A 21,267-nucleotide genomic window follows, 5' to 3' on the forward strand; every position below is an offset into this window, starting at 1 on the left:
GCCACCACCTCCACCCCCGATATCTGAGTTGACAGATTACACAGCCAGCACAAAACCTGGAAGCAAATATCACACACCCGGTTTATTGACCTTGGCTCGTCTAGAGATGAGGGCGCAAGCTGCATTTCTGTCTTCGGCGCTGAGTGGGGCCACTTTTACAGGTAAGCTGCTCCGTAGCACACCTTTAGGCACTGAAAGCACTACCTGGGTGCAAAGCTGGGGTGGGGGAGGGGAGGGGTCTCGACCGGGGCCGCGCAACAGACGCTGACGTCAGCCCGGACGCTTGACCTTGCGACCCCTTCCCAGGACCCGCGGCCGCCAGCGCCGCGCCCCTCACCTCGGTTCTCCTCCTCCAGGTACCGCACCCGCAGCTCGTCCTCCGTCTTCACCTCAGAGCTGTAGCCCCTCCGAGGGGCTGAGCCCCCGGCCACGGGCGCCCAGCCCCGGGCCCACATCGCCGGGCCGACCCGCGGGCCCGTCAAGGAGCCGGGCAGCCTCCACCCGGGGCCGAGCCGCGCACAGCAAGCGGCCACCAAGCGAGCGCGGCCGGCCTGCAAGGCGCCCAAGGCCCCAGGCGCCGCCGCCGCCGCCGCCGCCATCTTGTATGTTTACGGCGTGGGCCCGCGGCTGCCGCCCCGCCCCCGCCGCGCGCTCGCCGCCGCGCGCACGCCGGGCACGCCCACGTCCCGCCCCCCGGAGCCTCTCTCCGGTGCCCGTCCGCGCCCTAGGCCCCGCCCCCTCACCGCCTCGCCCCGCCCAGGCCGGGTGACGGAGCGTTCCGGGAGCCTCTGGCCCGGGCCTCCCCAGCCTGGCGCGCGCGGTAAAGGCTCATCCAGCAAAGGCAGGAAGAAGTAGTTTTCCCAGGCTGTGGAACGGTTTAGGAGACCGTGTTCCATAAGAACTCCACGCTCTCCCCGGCATACGCCCTGGGGTCCCAGCTTAGCTGCAAAGGCGAGCTGAAATGTTTGAGCTCCCGTTTGGCTGGCTGGGTAGCAGCTCTGCGCCGGACTCCCGTTTACCCATGTATGTAAGAGGCACAGGTCATCCGTTAAACGTGCCCGTGAACATCCTCAGGGCATGCTGCGCGGAGTTCAGGAAGGGGGTGGGAACAGCAGGTGGACTGGCCTGCCCGGAGTCCGGAGTCCTGGTCAGGCACCGTGGTCTTGACAAAATGGGCTCAAGCCAAACCATCTGCTGCGGCGGGACTGAGAGCATATGGCTGTCCCCTCGGCCTCAAGCGCAGAATGTCAATTCCTTGTGTAGGTGTTCATCAGAGGAGTTTGAAATGTTCTCCTGCCTGGTTTCTCTCAGATCTCAGCCAAGACAAGGTGTGCTTAGGAGGACTGTTTGAAAAGTATGCTGCTATGAGCATACTCCCACTGCCACGCACATTTCTGCCGTAGGTCGACCACACGTTTGAATCCTGAGCAAAACCTTCTTCCACGTTATACCTTCAGCTCTGCCCAAAGTGGAAAGAAAAAGCCAGCTGGGTCCCATGAGTGCATCTGCTGTGCGGCTGCTGTTGAGGGCACCTTTTATTCTACTTCTGTAAAGTGCCACTTCTGAAATTTCTCTTGAAGCAGAGGACAAGGAAAAACTTTGCTTCTTCTTATATCTTTCCCCTTTCCTTTCCTTGTTTTTGGTTTTTTTTCAGGAATACCTTGATCAATTTATTTAAGTGATTTTTCATGTATGTGTAAAAGTTACGTATGATTTTAAAATGTATATCTGACAGCCCTTTTGGTAAACATAAAAAATCCTAAGTGATAAAAAGCTCATCTTTCCCCTTTTCTGATACTCATGTTCACTTTGGTGCTAAGAAACTATGGAATTTTATTTATAGCTCAGCTGTTGGAATTACTGTACAATCTAAATTATTGTACACTTTTATTAGAAGCTAATTACTTTGATATCTTTATGTTGGCTCATCAACAGATTATAAATTCAAATACAGGTGTTCCAGAACACCTGACATAATGCTATTTAAAATAATATAATCTTGGGGCGCCTGGGTGGCTCAGTCGGTTGAGCGTCTGACTCTTGATATCAGCTCAGATGGTGATCTCTCCTGCTGAGATCGAGTCCTGCGTCAGGCTCTGCACTGACCACGTGGAGCCTGCTTGGAATTCTCTCCCTGTCTCTCTGCCCCTCCCCTGCTCTTGCTCTCTCTCAAAATAAATAAATAAATAAACTTTAAAGTAATACAACCTCATACAAACTTCCAGTTGTAAAACAGATAAGTCACAGAAAGTGCAGGGCAGGGATAATAGTCAATAATACTGTAGTAACATTGTATAGCAACAGATGGTAACTACACTTACTGTGGTGATCTTTTGTGATTCATATAATTGCCAAATAACTATGTTTTACACCTGAAACTAACATCACATTTTTTTTAATTTTTTTTCAACGTTTTTTATTTATTTTTGGGACAGAGAGAGACAGAGCATGAACAGGGGAGGGGCAGAGAGAGAGGGAGACACAGAATCAGAAACAGGCTCCAGGCTCCGAGCCGTCAGCCCAGAGCCCGACGCGGGGCTCGAACTCACGGACCGCGAGATCGTGACCTGGCTGAAGTCGGACGCTTAACCGACTGCGCCACCCAGGCACCCCAACATCACATTTTTTAAAAGACAGATAAAATTTAATTGAGTGCTATGATGCTAAATAAAATATTATTAAAGAAAGAAGCAAGTAGGGGTACCTGGATGGCTCAGTCGGTTAAGCGTCCAACCTCAGCTCAGGTCATGATCTCGCAGTTTGTGGGTTCGAGCCCCGCGTCAGGCTCTGTGCTGACAGCTCAGAGCCTGGAGCCTGCTTCAGTTTCTGTCTCCCTCTCTCTGCCCCTCTCCCACTCACGCGTGTTCTCTCTCTCTCTCTGTCTCAAAAATAAATAAACATTAAAAAATTGTTTAAAAAGAAGCAAGTAGATGAGAACGACTGTTTGTTGCTTTAAAGAGCTATGTAATCTCTCTTTTGCCCCAATAATTGAATCTAATTACAGTGATCGTCTAGAAGATTTTATTGTAGAACCAGGAATGTTACACACTGAAATTACCACACTGCACAGCGTAGGGAATAATAGTCGCTGGTTCTGGAGGAGGGTTGTGTGGTGACAGATGGCAGCTATACTGTGGTGAGCAGGGCATAAGGTATAGAAGGCAACATAGAGACTCTAGCTCCTTCCTGAATAGTTGTGACTCTGGCTCTTACTGAAAGCAGTCGTAAGCATGTCCCAGTCTGTGAGGATTGGTTCTTCAAAGCTGATGCAAATAACAGATATCACCATGACCATTACAACATGTCCAGTCAGACGCACTCGGCTTTGGATCCGATCTCAATAATTGCTTCACAAGTTACTTAAAGACTCTGTGCTTAGGAAACCAATTTGTCAATAAATTTCATATATAAAAAAAAAAAGACTCTGTGCTTCCATTTCTCCATTTGTAATGCAGCTAGTATGATATCTGTTTCCACTCACGAGTTCTTTAACTCCAATTTCTTCATCTGTAAAATGGGAGGGATTGTGCCCATGTTTTATAGGCTTGATGAAGTCAGCATACAAAATCTTTGGCATGAGGAAATGAGAAGAGATTAGATACTATTAACTACCACTTATCAGCTTCCTTCTTAGTCCACTTCAGACATTTAGATACGTTATTTTACTTAATGTCCAGACGACTTTGAAGTTGGTATTATTACCCCCATTTTGCAGATGAGGGCGCTGAGATCAAGTTACTTAATCAAACTCTGCTGCTAGTATGTCACAAAGCCGGAATTTGAACCTTGATGTATCTGACTCCGATCCCCATGTTCTTAATCACCGTTTGCACAGTCTCTCCCTAAACGTTAAGGCGCCCAATGAAATTTAATTCCCTTTTGTTCCTTTCTCTTTTTCAGTAAAAGATGTGCACCAGGAGCAGAGTAGGAGCCAGGCACAAGAAGCATCAGTTTGGGAGAGGAAGGTAGGGCCGGAGTTTTGGGTATCTGGTTACTATTACTTCCCATCTGTCCATAGGATTGGCCTCCTGGCCTCCAGCAAGCTCACGGCTGACAGTCGTTTTGATTTGCCACATCCTTGACATTTTTCTAAGGCTTACTTCTATGTAACATGAAATGGGTATGGTTCAGAGTAACCAACCCTGAGCTCTTAGAATACAGACAGCCAGGCCTGAATGGCAGAAGCCACCCCTTGTAGAACACAGCTCTGTTGCACAAAACACGCAGGAGAACGTAGGTGTCCTTGGTAAAATGGACACTTGCCGACATGTTACCAACCACAGGTGGAGAGACAAACTAGTCCAGCAAAAGCTATGTGAGGAACAAAGCGGAACTCTGGACTTTTGGAAAATGAGACTATATTTTAAAACTATCTTGCCTGAGGAGCGCGTGGGTGGCTCAGTCCGTTGAGCCCCCGACTTCAGCTCAGGTCATGATCTCGCAGTTCATGAGTTCGAGCCCCGCGTCGGGCGCTGTGCTGACAGCACAGAGCCTACTTCACATCCTCTGTCCCCCTCTGTCTCTCTGGCCCTCCCCCGCTTGCACTCTCTCAAAACTAAGTAAAGTGTTACAAAGAAAAACTATCTTGCCACAAGCAATTGACAAGCGAGTAGTATATTAGCGGAAAGGCTGGGCCACTGTATCAGAGACCCCATGAATGTGATGGCTTAGACAAGAATGTTAGCAGGCCGGACAAGTAGGATGGCTTTGCCGCCTTCAACATGGGGCCTTCGTCTCTAGGTGTGAAGTGGCTGCTCCCTGGGCCCAGCAAGGCAGACGACATGAGGGGACGTCCCAGCTCTAGAGTTGGCACCTGTCCCTTTTACCCCTTTCCGCAGGTCACACCTGGCAGCAAAATGGGCCTAAAAAAATATCCTCGTGCGGGCCAACCATGTACCCAGCTACAATTGTATTACTGGGTACAAAGGGGATTACAGATAGTCAGGAACACAGTCTGCCACAGGGTTTTTGGATTTATATTTTTAAACCAAAATTTTGGTGAATCCTGAGCTAAAGGTTCACAAGCCCTTAAAATGTGAAAGGTTTCACAAGAAACAGTTGGGACTGTGAACTGAAGACCTCTTCCAACACAAGCTCCCTGGGAATGATTGCTATTATATCTTCAGGATTGAAGATACAATATAAAAGATAGGTATAAGAAAGTGTGTATAGGGGCGCCTGGGTGGCTCAGTCAAACGTCCGACTTCAGCTCAGGTCATGATCTCACAGTTTGTGGGTTCGAGACCCACGTCAGGCTCTGTGCTGACAGCTCGGAGCCTGGAGCCCGCTTCGGATTCTGTGTCTCCTTCTGTCTCTGCCCCTCCCCCACTCGTGCTCTGTCTCTCTCTGTCTCTCAAAAGTGAACAAACGTTAAAAAAAAGTTTTTTTTAAAAGAAACTGTGTATACCCTGTTAAATCTTAATGACCTACCTACACAGTAACACACAGGTACACTTGTAATCTACATGTTCTATGATATAAAACTATGAGAAGATGATAGAAAGAATATGTATACGATTGTGTTCAAGGTCACATGGTTGTGTTAATTTTAACGTAAAGCTCTTTAAGTACTAAATAGGCATTTTAAGTATTTATAACTTTAAGGCACAAAAAATGGTCACAGTACATTCAAAGAGGGGTGCAAAATTTTACACATGCTTTAGTACCAAAATAAAAATCACAACAGCCCCTCTGAATTTCTTTGGGCCTCTTTTTAATGCTTTTAGATAGTCTTGTTTTTCAAGGGTTCTCTAAGTCTCCAGAGTGGATTTCCTCCAGAAGCTCTCCCTTTCCCACCTACCCTGAATACTCACCTCCAAGAGGGAATGATTGAATGGCAAACCCAGTAAACCCCATGCCCCAAGTCTTGGAAGGTTCCAGTAAGCCTCACCCAAGGACATTGTCCCCACAGAAACAGTATGGTAGGGGACACCCTCTGAGAAGGCCTCTTGACCAGACACTGCACTCCACACCCTACCAAGATTTTGCAGGTTCCACTCATAAGTACCAACAATGACCACATGTGCCTATGAGCTCCCTCCACCTACGAGGCAAAAGATAGGTGTTGCACAAACAGGGAAACTGAGGCTTTAAATTGCTGAGAGTTACATAGCTATACATTACAGAGCGAAGCCTCAAATAATCGACTCTAGAATGCGAATTATTCATTGTTACCTTGTATCATCTGCTTTTCTCAAGTGATCCTCAGGGCTCTGCCCTACCCTTCCCACCCCCCACTGCCAGCTGTGGGCAACTTGACCAAACTCCTCTGTTACCCTCCTCTATGGAAAGCTTACCCTCTGCATTAGATCCTCTGTGGTCATAATTTCCCAGATACTGCCTCTTCCTCCTGCCAATCCCTTAGTGGCCATTTTTGTGTGACTCATACACACAAACACACGTGCACGTGTACACTAGGCTCTGAAGACACAGGCCACCATGGAGGCTGGGAGGGATGGGGACATTGGGGGGATGATCAAGTATACGTGGCTTCTTTGGGGGTGATGGAGATGTTCTAAAATTGAATAGCGATGGTTGCATAACTGTAAGAATATCCTAAAAACCATTCAATTGTACATTCTATTTGTTTAATTTACGTATGTATTTTGAGAGAGAGAGAGAGAGCAGGCGAGGGGCATAGAGAGAGGGAGGGAGAGAATCCCAAGCAGGCTTGGAGCCGTCAGCGCAGAGCCTGACGTGGGGCTTGAACCCACAAACCGTGAGATTGTGGCCTTACCTGAAACCAAGAGTCAGACATTTAACTGACTGAGCCACCCACGTGCCCCTGGATTGTACATTTTAAATGGATGAATTGTATGGTATGAGAATTATGTCTTAATAAAAAGAGGATATGGATTATGGCTTCTTCAATAGACGGCTGATTCTGTATCTGAGACAGAGAAAACACAAGGCAAGCCCAGAATATCTTATTGTGCGAGAATACAGTGAGATGCTCAAAGAATGGCAGAGGTGAGAAAGGACACAGACTGAAAGCGATCCTTCTGGCCAGATCTGGGACAAGTGGAGCTTCGGTATGAATGATGCCAGCAATGGATACTAACATTTAGATTTTTTTTCTTAAGTCAGTGGACAATTGAGTAAATGGTGGAGGCCAGTTTCTCCCTGCTGGAGTGGGAGAACACAGAGAAGCCAGTGGGGCAGGCAGGTGGGGGGGGGGGGGGTGGGGGGAAGGGGGGGCTGCTGCTAGGATCACCCATGAGATAAAGGAATGGCATTGGAAACATCAGTGTAAACTCACATTTAGCTTAGTATAGATGCAGATGATTACAATAGAAATATTTAGATACGTGCATATACATTGGTTAGTATGTACACATATATGTCCTTGCTCTCAGCTAAGATGACCCCGAAGCAATGGCAGCTCAGTAGCAATGAGCACACTTAGTGCCCAGATCTTGGCTTCTAATACCATTCTTCGGTAAAAGCGCTCCTTGGAGAAATGGCTGGTTTTAGGATGGGGCATTATAGAACATTTACAAGATGAGCCTGAAGGATGTTGTAGAGCCAGAAAGTAAGAAAGTGCTAAACAAAACAAAACAAAAACCCACAATCATGGGAATATGTCAAAGAGACTCAGAAACCAAGTGAAAGACCTCCCCAATGGCTGGATGCGGAACAAGTTGAAACAAAATAAATAAATAAAGGAGTGTAGGATTATAAACCAAAGCAGAAAATAAGTATTCATAAATCCCATTGATATAAATAAATGCTTGAATAAACAAATGGGAAAGACGAGACAAATCTCCAACGCAGAATTCCAAATAACTTACATAGACACTCTGCCCCCGGGGAGGAGGAGCGTAACCACGATTTAAACGTGGGCTGCACACTTCCTCTCCATTCTGCTGTTAAACCCATCCAGTGAATTTTTTAAACTTCAGAGCTGCAGATTGCTGAGATTTCTTAATCAATCACTTATTCTGAGCACATTTCCATCTAAAATTTTGAGCATATTTATAATAGCTGCTTGTCTGCTAATTCATTTAATTTATTTTTTAATTTACATCCAAGTTAGCCTATGGTGCAACAATGATTTCAGGAGTAAATTGCTTAATGCTCCTCACCCGTTTAGCCCATCCGCACAACCCCCCACAACCCCTTTAGTAACCCTCTGTTTGTTCTCCACACTTAAGACTCTCTTATGTTTTGTCCCCATCTTTGTTTTTATATTACTTGTCTGCTAATTCAAACATCTGGATCAGCTTGAGGTCTGTCTCCATAGTTTACATTTTCGCTTGTGCAGAAGCTCTGGAAAGTATGGTTTGCAGGCTCCTGAAGTTCCTCAAGATGCTTTCTGGGGGACTGCAAGGTCAACACCATTTTCATAATAATACTAAGATGTTATCTGTCTCAGTGTGTTGACATTGGCATCGATGGTGCAAAAGCAGTTGTCCATAAGACCACTGGCACGTTAGCATGAATCAAGGCATAGCACTAAACTGTACTATTGGCTAGTTACTTAAGAATTTCTTTGATAGGGGCACCTGAGTCACTCAGTTGGTTGATTGTCTGACTTCAGCTCAGGTCATGATCTCGCAGCTTATGAGTTCGAGCCCCACATCTGGCTCTGTGCTGACAGCACAGAGCCCACTTCCGATCCTCTGTCCCCCTCTTTGCACCCCTCTCTCAAAAACTAAATAAATATTTAAAAAAAGAACTTCTTTGATAAAGCCAGATACACTATTAGTTTCTTTAAATCTCAACCTTTGAGTACACATCTTTTTAATATTCCTTGTCACAAGATGTGACTCACGCATGAGTCACTTTTGCGGCACGGTGAAGCAGATAGAAAAAGTACTTATGTGGTTGATTCAGCAGAACTAGCTGACTCTTTCATGAAACATCATTTCTAATTGAAAGAACAATAGGTTGTGGCATCTGGGTGGCTCAGTCGGTTAAGCATCTGACTCCTGATTTCTGCTCATGTCATGATCCCACAGCTTGTGTGTTTGAGCCCCCCATCAGGCTCTGCTCTGTCAGTGCAGAGCATACTTGGGATTCTCTCTCTGCCCCTTCCCCACGGTGCTCTCTCTCAAAATAAATAAATAAACATTAAAAAAAGAAAAGAACAATAGGCAGTCCCACTGTTCTCTCAAAATTTAGCATTTGATAGATATTTTCTAAAAAAAAAAAAAAAAGAGTCATGTGAGTGTATAACTTCAAAGAAAGTGACAATATTTTTTGCCCATAATAAAATTTGAAATTTCAAGTGAAAACTGGAATTTTGAAAACTTGTATCCACTATGATGAGCATTAGAGTTTCCTGATATGTAAAGATTTGCCTGATGAGATCAGTAATGATATTAGTGAGTTATTTTTTTTAATATTGAACAATGAAGTGTGCCAATATTTGAAAGATCTACATAACTCAATGAGTCAGTATTTTATAAATGGCCAAAGCTAATGTTGTAAACTGTGCATGAATAAAAGATCCCCATTAAAAGTGCAGTATAAAATAATGGATTTTAATAGAATAGAATGTGAAATATTGCAGACTATAATACAGCTTCAAATTCCACACTGCAACAAACATTTAAGAAACTAGCACTTGTCAAATGTTAGCATAGTATAAAAGAATATCCACAATTATCTGGAAAGGCTATTAAAATATTTCTATCTTGGGGCGCCTGGGTGGCGCAGTCGGTTAAGCGTCCGACTTCAGCCAGGTCACGATCTCGCGGTCCGGGAGTTCAAGCCCCGCGTCGGGCTCTGGGCTGATGGCTCAGAGCCTGGAGCCTGTTTTCGATTCTGTGTCTCCCTCTCTCTCTGCCCCTCCCCCGTTCATGCTCTGTCTCTCTCTGTCCCAGAAATGAATAAACGTTGAAAAAAAAAATTTAAAAAAAATATTTCTATCTTTCCAACCATGGGAGCCACATTATCTTCATAACCTAAACAAAACCAAAATATTGCAATAGGGTGAATGTAGAAACAAATTTAGGAGTCTTGCTCACCTTCCATTAAGATAGACATCAAAGAAATTTGAAAAAATATAAGCAACACCCCTCTTTTCATTCATTGTTTCTGTTTTGGAAAATAATAGTTATTTTCCATGAATGTGGGTTATTGATGTTAACATACATGAGATTTGTTCCTGGTTTTTTTTGAATTAATAAATATCTTTAGATTTTGTCACTTTTAATTTCTCATGTAAATATCAATAGATACAGTATGCATAACAAAATCCTGTTAGGATCCTCAGTAATTTTTTAATGTAAAGGGGCCCTCAGTTCAAAAAGTTTGAGAGATACTGCTTTCAATATGGGTCATGTTTTACTGTTTATTCATGTGTGTAATAATTTTGGGTTATATTCTGGACATTATGTGACAGACTATAGACTCTGGATTCTGTCGTTCACCTGAATAGTATGATTATTTTGTTTTAGCAGGTGGTTAACTTATCTGAACATGAACTCTGCCTCTCTCACAGTGGGCAGTGCTGAGATCTTTCATTGGTTCTTTTAGCCTTAGCTGTGTTGCTTGGAATCATCCATGCTCATTCATCAAGGGCCAGCCAGAGATTTGGGCAGCATTTACACACATAATTTGGGGCACCTGCTCCGTAGCTCCATCCTTCCTGAGACTTCTCCCTTTATTTTCCAGCTTTTGTGGTTGCCCCAGAGTTTCTCCTCTGCTATCTCAACCAGTACGTCTGCAGGTGTCTTAGTTTTAGCCTCCATGAATAGTGCACACTGAGGCTCGTCCTCGCGCAAAAAGCTGTAAAAGCGGGAAGCTCATGAGAACTGTACCTTTCTTCTAACTGTCAATTCCCCTCCAGTTCCTTCCTGCGCTCCCCTCTGCAGTGACTCCGCATGGTTGTTCTGTAAATTTTGCCCCGTATGAGTTACTCTGCCAATACCGGGACAGAACTCCAAACAAAGGCAGAAATGACTCAGTTGTACTTCTGAGGGGGAAAAAAAATGTTTCCTGTATTTGATATCACAATACCTAGGATCTTTAGCAAGTTACTTAGAAAATAGAGTCGGGGCGCCTGGGTGGCGCAGTCGGTTAAGCGTCCAACTTCAGCCAGGTCACGATCTCGCACTCCGTGAGTTCGAGCCCCGCGTCAGGCTCTGGGCTGATGGCTCAGAGCCTAGAGCCTGTTTCCGATTCTGTGTCTCCCTCTCTCTCTGCCCCTCCCCCGTTCATGCTCTGTCTCTCTCTGTCCCAAAAATAAATAAACGTTGAAAAAAAAAAAAGAATACTTATTAAAAAAAAAAAAAAGAAAAGAAAATAGAGTCAGCAGGGAAGGGAGACTTCTCTCATTCCTCTTGTACATTTTTTTTTTACCATTTACATTTTTTAAACCATATTCAGTCATTCTTTGATCGTTTTAAAACAATAAAAAAACAAAAGGAAGAGAAGTTGAAAATATATTGCAGACAGGCGCCAGGGTGGCTCAGTCAGTTGAGCATCTGACTCTTGATTTTGGCTCAGGTCATGACGTCGCAGTTCGTAGGTTTGAGCCCCACATCGGGCTCCTTGCTGACAGTGTGGAGCCTGCTTAGGATTCTCTCTCCTTCTCTCTCTGCCCCTCCCCTGCTCTCTCTCTCTCCCTCTCTCAAAATAAATAAGTAAACTTTTGGGGCGCCTGGGTGGCTCAGTCGGTTAAGCGGCCGACTTCGGCTCAGGTCATGATCTCGCGGTCCGTGAGTTCGAGCCCCGCGTCGGGCTCTGTGCTGACAGCTCAGAGCCTGGAGCCCGTTTCAGATTCTGTGTCTCCCTCTCTCTGACCCTCCCCCATTCATGCTCTGTCTCTCTCTGTCTCAAAAATAAATAAACATTAAAAAAATTTTTTTTAAAAATAATAAATAAATAAGTAAACTTTAAAATATGTATATTGCAGAAACTAAGGTCACTTTTTCAGGTTCCAGCATGGCAAGAGCATGCCCTCTGGATTCAAACTACCTAAGTTTCACCAGCAGCGATCCCTCTTGTTAGCAGTGTAAGCTTGAGCAGTGGACCTTCATCTGTAAGATGGGGAGAATAGTATTATTCCCTCTCTACAGTTGTTTGAGGATTAAGTGAGATTATATATATAAAGCACCGAGTGCTTTATGTTACAAACATTCTCTAAGTATTAGCTGTTATTATTATTACTTTTAAGAGACAGTTTCTTTAGCATTGAGCTATGATCCCTAAGACAATATACATTGAGGTAGGATAAAAAATATTAGGACTTCTGCTTATATCTTACCCCTTTCCATAACTTTTATTTGTGCGTGTTTATGTGCACACACATGGAATTATATGCTTAAAATTTTTTGCCCTCTTCCTGATGGCATGTGTGATTAAAAAAAAAAAATTAGAGACTATTGGCTCAGAGATTTAATCAAAACCCAGAAGCATACTTATACTCTCCAAGAAGCATTTTCATTCTCAAAATGAAGCTTCTTTCATTGGAGACCACAAAATATCTTTAAATCATTAATTAATTAAGTTTGCCCACCTGTCCTGGGGGATGGGAACATGGCCACTTTGGACTGTGGTCCAAAAAGCCACTGTGCTACATTTATCTGCAACCCCAGCAGTCAATGAAAGTTCCTTTGTCAAATCCCCAGATCGAGAACAGCGTGTTGCCTGGGATACTTAGTTTATATTAAGCAACCAAATTTATAAATAATTCAGGAAATGAGACAGACCTTGTTTGAATAAGCAACATTCCTATAGACGTGCCCAATAGCAAAACTATGTATGTCATCTCATCTAAAGTCACCTGACAATCATGTGTCTCCAAATTAGAAAGCCCAGTTAAGTCAAATGGGGGCTTGGGAGACATGGAAGGAAGACCTGACTTTTAATCCCCATTCATCAACAACAGCGCAAGCCTCTGTATTTCCCCACACATTTGTCACATGTTATGTCTGCGACTGGCTGCCACTCAGGAGGTGGATGCAGGGTATGCACCACGCTGGAGACTTTGTCTTTTTTTCTACAAACAGGTCGTGGTAGTAGTTAGGAGAAAGGAGAGACAATGTCAAAGTTTCGCTGGGGGGTAATCATCACATTGAAAGAGAAAGAGAAGGAGAAAGTCCCCCAATATCCTACTTATCACACCGGTTGCTTTTTAAACAACTGAGATGTCTCCTTCAAGTACTAGGTGCATTGGGGTGTAGAGCCCAAGGGCCAGACAGCCCGGTCTGGAATCCTTGTGATTGATGACAGTGTATCATAACCCAGCAAATGTCCTGGAATCTTCTGGCCTTTAGAGCCCAAGGTCATTTTCAGCCCCAAAAAGAAAGGCAATTTTATCTCCTATTAAATATGAGAGTAAGAACATGTATTTTTAACAGACACATCCCTGTAATGCTGCTGGTGCATGGGTTAGTTGGGGAAAATGTAACCCAGAGACACATACCGAGTTTCGTTATTTGGGGTCGAACACTCTTCTTTTTCAAGTCTGTAGGCCAGGATTGATTTCTAAGTTATGTCGAAGAATGTCTCTGGCTCTTTGGGACCAACACCTGATTACTGCTAGATTGTAAGATCCAGGAGCATCGTCCCTTGTACCTCATACAGGCCATAGTATCCCAGGTCCTCTGTAGTGCCTGAGACAAATTAGGTGCTTGAAAATATTTGTTCTTCTTGTTGAACAAATGAAAATAAGGTCTGTGGCTTCCCATGAAGTCAGAACTAGGCTGAACCCCATGCCCCCCAAATTACTTAATTTTAGTAGTATCTCAAGACCCAACATTTTGCTTTAAACTTTTTTTAAATTTTTTTTTATTTATTTTTGAGAGAGAAAGAGAGACAGAGCACAAGTGGGGGAGAGGGAGAGAGAGGGGGAGACACAGAATCGGAAGCAGGCTCCAGACTGCGAGCTGTCAGCACAGAGCCTGACGCGGGGCTCGAACCGGTGAACCGCGAGATCGTGACTTGAGCCGGAGTCGGACACTAAACTGACTGAGCCACCCAGGCACACCCCCCACCCAACAACAGACTTTTAAGCTAGAATTGTAGAGTATATAGTGTTGATCTGTTACTGTTGTAATAATTCTCACAGTATAAATAATTATTGTTTCTTTAATTATAGCATTTTTTAAACATTTCATTCTTCAGTGGGGTCCATGAATAAAATGACAATGTTTAAAGATATTTTTAGATGTCTGAGATATCTACACGTTCTAAGCTGTTTTTTAGTTAAAAGATTATTTTGACTTTGTACCTTAAATATCACAGATTGCGGTACCTATAAGTGTGTGTGACAGACTTAAATGCTATGATCAGTGTATTCTTCTGCAAGCAATGTGGTATTCATTTAATAATGTGAACTTTCAGAATAAGATTGAGTTGCCCAGGAAGTTCTGCTAGAATTTTGTTGCTAAAAATGTAACAACTAATTATCTCGACATTGTGTGTGCAGTCAGAACACAAGGCTCCCGTACCCAGGTACAGAGCTCCAAGAGCTTGGAACACCACTTGTATCATTGATACTATGAATGGTTTTCCACCTTCAAGTATTGCGTGAGTTTGCAGAACTGATGGGCAATTCACACCTTATGCCGGTGGTTCTCAGCCCCTAACAAAACAATAGAATTACCTAGGAAGCTTAACTAATAATGATGATAATAATACACATGTCTATGCAGTCATCTCTTCCCTAAGAGACTACCGGATATCCTAATTTTGTCCCTTGGGAGGTCTGTTTGGCATCTGTTTGGTATCATTTTACATTGGGAAGTCTCTTTGGTATCTGGTACCATTTTGTACTGAGGTTCTTTCCCCCCCCCCACTTCTAGAAACCCTATTTCTGCTGTGTAGTTTATGAAGCCACCTGAAAATGATAAGTCTGAATAGCTCTGATTAGTCCTTGGTATTTAATCAGAATGGAGAAGAGTGGAACCCTCCATTTGGGTATATTGAGTCAACGATGGTCCAGAGGGAAGGAAGTTATGTTCAGTAAGGATATTGACAAATGCCCAGGACCTTTGGTTTCTTTTGTAGAGTATGTATTATAGTTGCCACCAAATTAAAAAGGTTTCATATCTAAGAACAATCATCAGTTCTTGAACAGTTTTGCCTCAATCATTATACACAAACCCAAGTACCTTCTGTTTAACTGGAAAAGCAAACAATAATTGAAACACTTATGTTGATGACATTTTAACACCATGTAATTAATCACTTTCTCTTTTTTGAGCTGCCAGTTTTGTTTTCACTGTAGACCTAGATCAGGGAAGGGCAATATCAAAAGAGTCATCAAACATTTAATCACATCAAGATATGAACATATGTCAGGGTTTTCTAAAGATAAGAAATTATTAAAACCAGAAAAGCAAGGTTTAAACTAAGCATACTGGTAAGTAAATATAGCTTTTTAGAAATGAGGAACTTTTGTTTAAAATGATTCAAGATGGGGCTCCTGCTGGCTCAATCGGTTAAGTATCCCACTCTTAATTTTAGCTCAGGTCCTGAGCTTACGGTCCATGGGTTCAAGCCCCGCGTCAGGCTCTGCTCTGACAGTGTGGAGCCTGCTTGGGATTCTCTCTCTCCCTCTCTCTCTGCTCCTCCCCCACTTGTGCTCTCTCTGTCTCAAAATAAATAAATAAACATAAAATAATAACAATAATAGAAATAAAATAAAATAATTCAAGAAATCAGTGCTACAAACAGAACAGCCTCCTGAAATTCTGCTCTTCAGTAGATAAGAGTTAACTGTGGGGTTGTGTCTTCCACTGGAGACAAAGGACTCTTTTGTTGTTTCCTGTTTTCTTTAGAGCACACTGTATATTCAAAGATCAAAGTAATATTTATCTGAACTGTTTGTTCTCTTTATCATTCATAAGCTTTTTCAGTCAAACACATTTTAATGTGCATGTTTATTTATTTAAATACACACAAATGTACATATGTGTAGTTAGATAACAATTTAAAGTCTTAATTTCAGCCTTTTAAAACAAATTAACAGTAGCAAATGTAGGGTAACAGGCAGTATATATCCCACCTACATTTACCGTCTTAATTGGAACTTCACCAAAAGCAAGTATGTACTAATAGAGTGATCGATCATTTTTGTAATCTGTATGCATTTTAATCACCAAAGATTTCAGATGACAATGTTATTTATTAACTTAATGTTAGTCCCAGGGGTTAAAATCAAAAGATCTCAAGAATTATATCTAAAGTGTAACATAATCCTCAACTTTAAAAACAAAGAGATGATGTTTAACAGTCGTATGCAGAGGGGCACCTGGGTGGCTCATTCAGTTAAGTGCCCAGCTCTTGGTCTCCACTCGAGTCATGATCTCACAGTGCATGAGATCGAGCCCCACATCAGGCTCCGCGCTCACAGTATGGAGCCTGCTTGTGATCTTCTCCCTCCCTCTCTTTCTCTGCCCCTCCCCCACTTGCTCTCCATCTCTCAAAATTAATAAATTCAAAAAAATAGTATAAAAAATCACATGCAGATAGCAGAAGTGAAATAACCATGTTAAAACGATTTGCATTATTTTTTGGAGTTTACAAAAACCCATTGTTTTTATAAAACAGGAGTTATTTCTTAATTTAGTTAAATGCACATGTTTGTATTTTCATGCCTGAAAATATCGTATGTAAAAAATAATTTATCTGACCCACAAAACCAACAGAGGATATTCATAAGGTTTAAAATAATGAGGTTAGGGGCACGTAACTGGCTCAGTTGGTTAAATGCCGACTCTGGATTTCTGCTCAGGTTGTGATCTCACGGTTTGTGAGTTCCAGCCCCACATCGGGCTTTGTGCTATCAGCGAGGAGCCTCCTTGGGATTCTCTCTCTCTCTCTCTCTCTCTCTCTCTCTCTCTCCCCCTCCCCTCTTTGTGCTCACTCCCTTGCTCTCAAAAATGAATAAACTTTAAAAACGTAAAATAATGAGGTCAGAGAGAAGATACGCAGCCCTTTTTTAACTCAGAATTGCCAAACTGATATAATTTGCCCAAGAATTCAGGTAAAACAGCAGTATTTCTCCTGCAACTTTTAATACAATTTATATACCTCTGCACTTACCAACAACATTTTTGAACTTGTTTAACTTACATCTAATAGTATTGATTTTTAAAAGAACTTTTTCTGCATTTTGGGCGGTCCAGGTATGCAGACGCTTCATCATTGTGACAGATATCCTCTTGGCCACTTTCCTAAGAGAGGGAGTTATGTTGAAACACCAGCACCCTTAAAACCTTAGGAGTTTATTTTGTTAGGCAACCTATTTTGTTGTTGTTGTTGTTGTTGTTGTTGTTGTCGTCGTGCTCGGATCGAGGTTCTAATTATTTTTTAAGCTTTATTTATTATTTATTACTGAAGTGTAGTTGACGTACAATGTTATATTAGCTTCAGGTGTACAACGTACTGATTCTACAATTCTCTCCATTACTCAGTGCTCCTCGTGATGAATGTAGGTACCCCTGCCACCACATAAGGTTATTACAATCTTATTGATTCTACTCCCAATGCTGTACTTTGGGAGTACACCCACTCCCACCTCCGCCCACCTCCCCTCGGGCAGCCACCAGTTTGTTCTCTGTATTTCAGAGTCAGTTTGTTGTTTCATTTGCTTGTTTGTTCACTTGTTTACTTTTTATTTTTTAATTTTTTAATGTTTATTTTTGAGAGAGACAGAGAAAGAACGCAAGCAGGAGGGGCGGAGAGAGAGGGAGACGCAGAATCCGAAGCAGGCTCCAGGCTCTGAGCTGTCAGCACAGAGCCCAATGCGGGGCTCGAACCCACAAACCGTGAGATCATGACCTGAGGCAAAGTCGGACGCTTAACCCACTGAGCCACCCAGGCGCCCCTGTTTTGTTTTTTAGATTGCACATTTAAGTGAAATCATACGGTATTGTCTTTCTCTGACCTATTTCACTTGGCATAACACCATCTGGGTTCATCCATGTTGTTGCAAATGGCAAGCTTCCATTCTTTTTATGGCTAAGTACTATTCCACTGTGTGTGTGTGTGTGTGTGTGTGTGTGTGTGTGTGTACCACCTCTTTATTCATTCATCTATTGAAAGACATTTGATTGCTTCCATGTTTCGGCTATTGTAAATAATGTTGCAACAAGCATAAGGTTGCATACATCTTTTTGAATTAATGTTTTTGTGTTCTTCGAGTAAATGGCCAGTAGTGGAATTACTGGATCCTAGGATATTTCCACTTTTAGTTTTTTTTAAGTTTATCTATTTATTTTTGAGTGAGAACCAGCGTGCACACATGCACACAAGCAGGGGAGGGGCAGAGAGGGGGGATCCCAAGCAGACTCAAACCCACAAACCATGAGATCATGACCTGAGCCAAAATCAAGAGTCAGGCACTTAATTGACTGAGCCCCCCCAGCGCCCCCTCTGTTTTTAATTTTTTAACGAACCTCCATACTGTTTTCCACAGTGGCTGCACTGGTTCACATTCCTATTTTTAATTGATGCCTCTTAACTCTCTCTAGGCCGAACGAGTCCAAGGAACGTCCTGTACTTCCCACTTGGAGAGAAGGGGGAGCAGAAGCCCCCCCAGGGGCACGAGCCAGGTCAGCTGCTGTCGCTGGAGAGACATGGCTGGGCAGCTGGCACCACAGGTCTGGCAGAACAGCAGCCGCTAACCCCCAGTTTGTATCCATGGCAGTGCTCCTTCGCTCTGGTAATGTCTGCCCGTAACCCATCCACCATCACTGGCTCCGTTTACCTCCTCTCATAACCGCACCTCTCCCCTGTCGGATGAAAGGCTCACTCCCTTGGATAGCTGTTAAAATGGCTTCCTTGTTAAGGGAATGTGTCTTTGTTTAGCCCTTATTATCAAAGGATTTTTTCCTTGATGTTCTAAAGTTTCAGGAACACAGTTCGCCACTTCCGTGACATAATGTGTTCTTGTCCCACTGGTGCACTGCCGTCTGAGTTACGTCGCCCGTGACCTATTACATAGCTCCAGATGGTTGCTTTAAGATACGAATCGGGCCATATCCCACCCATCGCTTGGAAATGTTGTGATCTTTAGTTGTATTGCTCTACCCTATTGCCAACAACTTGTCAGTTTATTTTGTTTGTTTTTAGTTTTTGAGAGAGAGAGAGCGAGCGTGAGCTCAGGGAGGGGCCAAGGAAGAGAAAGAGAATCTTGAGCAGGGTCCATACTCAGCACACAGCCCAACACGGGGCTCCATCCCATGACACTTAGATCGTGAACTGAGCTGAAACCAAGAGTCGGACACTCAACCGAGTGAGCCCCCCAGGCACCCCAACTTCTCAGATTATAGTCTGTCAATTTGCAGACCAAATTTTTTTTATTTTTTTTTAATATGAAATTTATTGGCAGATTCGTTTCCATACAACACCCAGGGCTCACCCCAACAGGTGCCCTCCTCAATGCCCATCGCCCACCCCCCATCAACCCTCAGTTTATTCTCAGTTTTTAAGAGTCTCTTATGTTTTGGCTCCCTCCCTCTCTAACTTTTTTTTTCCTTCCCCTCCCCCATGGGTTCCTGTTGAGTTTCTCAGGATCCACATAAGAGTGAAACCATATGGTATCTGTCTTTCTCTGTATGGCCTATTTCACTTAGCACAACACTCTCCAGTTCCATCCACGTTGCTGCAAAGGGCCATATTTCATTCTTTCTCATTGGCACGTAGTACTCCATTGTGTATATAAAGCACAATTTCTTTATCCGTTCATCAGTTGATGGACATTTCGGCTCTTTCCATAATTTGGCTATCGTTGAAAGCGCTGCTATAAACATTGGGGTACAAGTGCCCCTGTGCATCAGCACTCCTGTGTCCCTTGGGTAAATTCCTAGCAGTGCTATTGCTGGGTCATAGGGTAGATCTATTTTTAATTTTTTGAGGAACCTCCACACTGTTTTCCAGAGTGGCTTGCAGACGAAATTTTGGTATTGTTTAGGACTCTGTGTAAAATACGTTGTAATTATGTTTTCAGCTGTAGCTTGGAACGGAGCCAACTTGTTATCTCCCCAATCTTTGGTTGACCGTGGTCTTGTAGCGGCAGTTATCCGGCAGGCAACCCGGGTATCAGCACGGCACCAAGACAGGGATGCCCCAGGGCCCAGGGGCATCCCCTCCAGGTCCCCGCCTCCCCCATCCAAGTTTGTCACCACCAGCAAGCCCCCTCCTGGGGAAGTTGTGTCTTCCCACAGGAATGGCGTGCCGCAGGTTCTGGGTCAGCCTGCTCTGTACTGTACCTCTTTGTTTTATAGGGGACTTGGGTCCCCCCAAGTCTGGTTAGTTAGTATTTTCCAGGTTGTTGTAACACTCAACACACTATCAGAGCACACACACGTGTGTGTGTATGTGCATGCATGAAATTGGTGTCTATTTAGATCCAGACTGGAACACACTTTTAGCCCCAAAGCCTGCTTGCCGACATGAAGCAGGGGTAAGAAAACATGGTTATCAAAAATAGCAACTTCAAAAGGATGGGACAGTGGGAGAGAGTGAAGGGCTTGCGTAGCTCGCTCACAGGCCATTTTGCTGCTGTGAGGGTGCTCGTTCTAGGTTCCTGGGTCTTTCCACAACCTCACAGAGGGGTTGTCGGAGGCGAGAACACATATCCCCAACACCTTAATGCACCATTGGCTTTGCGTGGTCGTCTTGTCTTGGGATGCTCATTCTAGGTTCCTGGGTCTTTCCACAACCTCACAGAGGGGTTGCCGGAGGCGAGAACACATATCCCCAACACCTTCATGCACCATTGGCTTTGCATGGTCGTCTTGTCTTGTCAGAAAGAGAGCCATTATTTTTATGTTTCCTGTACAACATCTGGTCCTAAAACCCTCTTCGGATGATGTCCAAAAGTTCTTTTGCTCTTTGGCCGTTCAGATCTTTTTTCCCCCCTCAGCCACTTTCCATACTTTTTCTTCCAGGTCTGTAATAAGTGACAGAGTTTTGGTTTTTGTTCATTTGTTTGTTTTTATGATCAGTCAGTCCCCAAAGTTTCCCAAGAAAGAGGGGGAAAAAAGGAATTAGAAGGAGCCACTACAACCCTATTAGGATCATTAAAATAAAAACCCCAATGACGCCAAGTGCTGACAAGGATGTGAGACAGCAGGAACCCGTGCATCCTGGGGGTGCAGGACGGAGCACAGCCCCCAGGAGGGGGGCTCAATAGTGTCCCCAGAGTTCAACATACGCTTAGTGGATGCCTGGGAGTCCCACTGCTGGGATCTGACCCTCGAGAAATAAAACATTCTGTTCACACAGAAACTTGTAGAAGCTTTAGCCGTAATTGTCAAACACTGGACACCACCCAGTGTCCTTTGGCACAAGAGAGGACGAGTG

At 43.8% G+C, this 21,267-nt stretch overlaps 1 protein-coding gene across 8 annotated transcripts in view; it reads right to left on the reverse strand.

Moving 5' to 3' along the window:
- AUH (AU RNA binding methylglutaconyl-CoA hydratase) overlaps positions 1-611 on the reverse strand; it is a 178,990-nt gene extending 178,379 nt beyond the window's left edge. For 7 of the 8 annotated variants that reach the window (XR_006965990.1, XR_006965994.1, XR_006965993.1 and 4 more), the window contains exon 1: positions 338-611. Coding sequence is in view for 3 of the 8 variants with exons in the window: in XM_047101016.1 (XP_046956972.1) it covers positions 338-599 (262 nt within the window). In the remaining 5 variants the exon portion in view is untranslated. Of the gene's footprint in view, positions 1-77; positions 264-337 lie in introns of those variants that run through there. The other variant, XR_006965995.1, reaches the window with a different exon arrangement.
- Between the last annotated feature and the right edge of the window lie 20,656 nt (positions 612-21,267).

This window comes from Lynx rufus, unplaced genomic scaffold (assembly GCF_022079265.1).
Source record: "Lynx rufus isolate CCGP_SWC_20201006 ecotype Redwood Valley unplaced genomic scaffold, mLynRuf1.p SCAF_10, whole genome shotgun sequence".
Taxonomy (NCBI): Eukaryota; Metazoa; Chordata; class Mammalia; order Carnivora; family Felidae; genus Lynx; species Lynx rufus.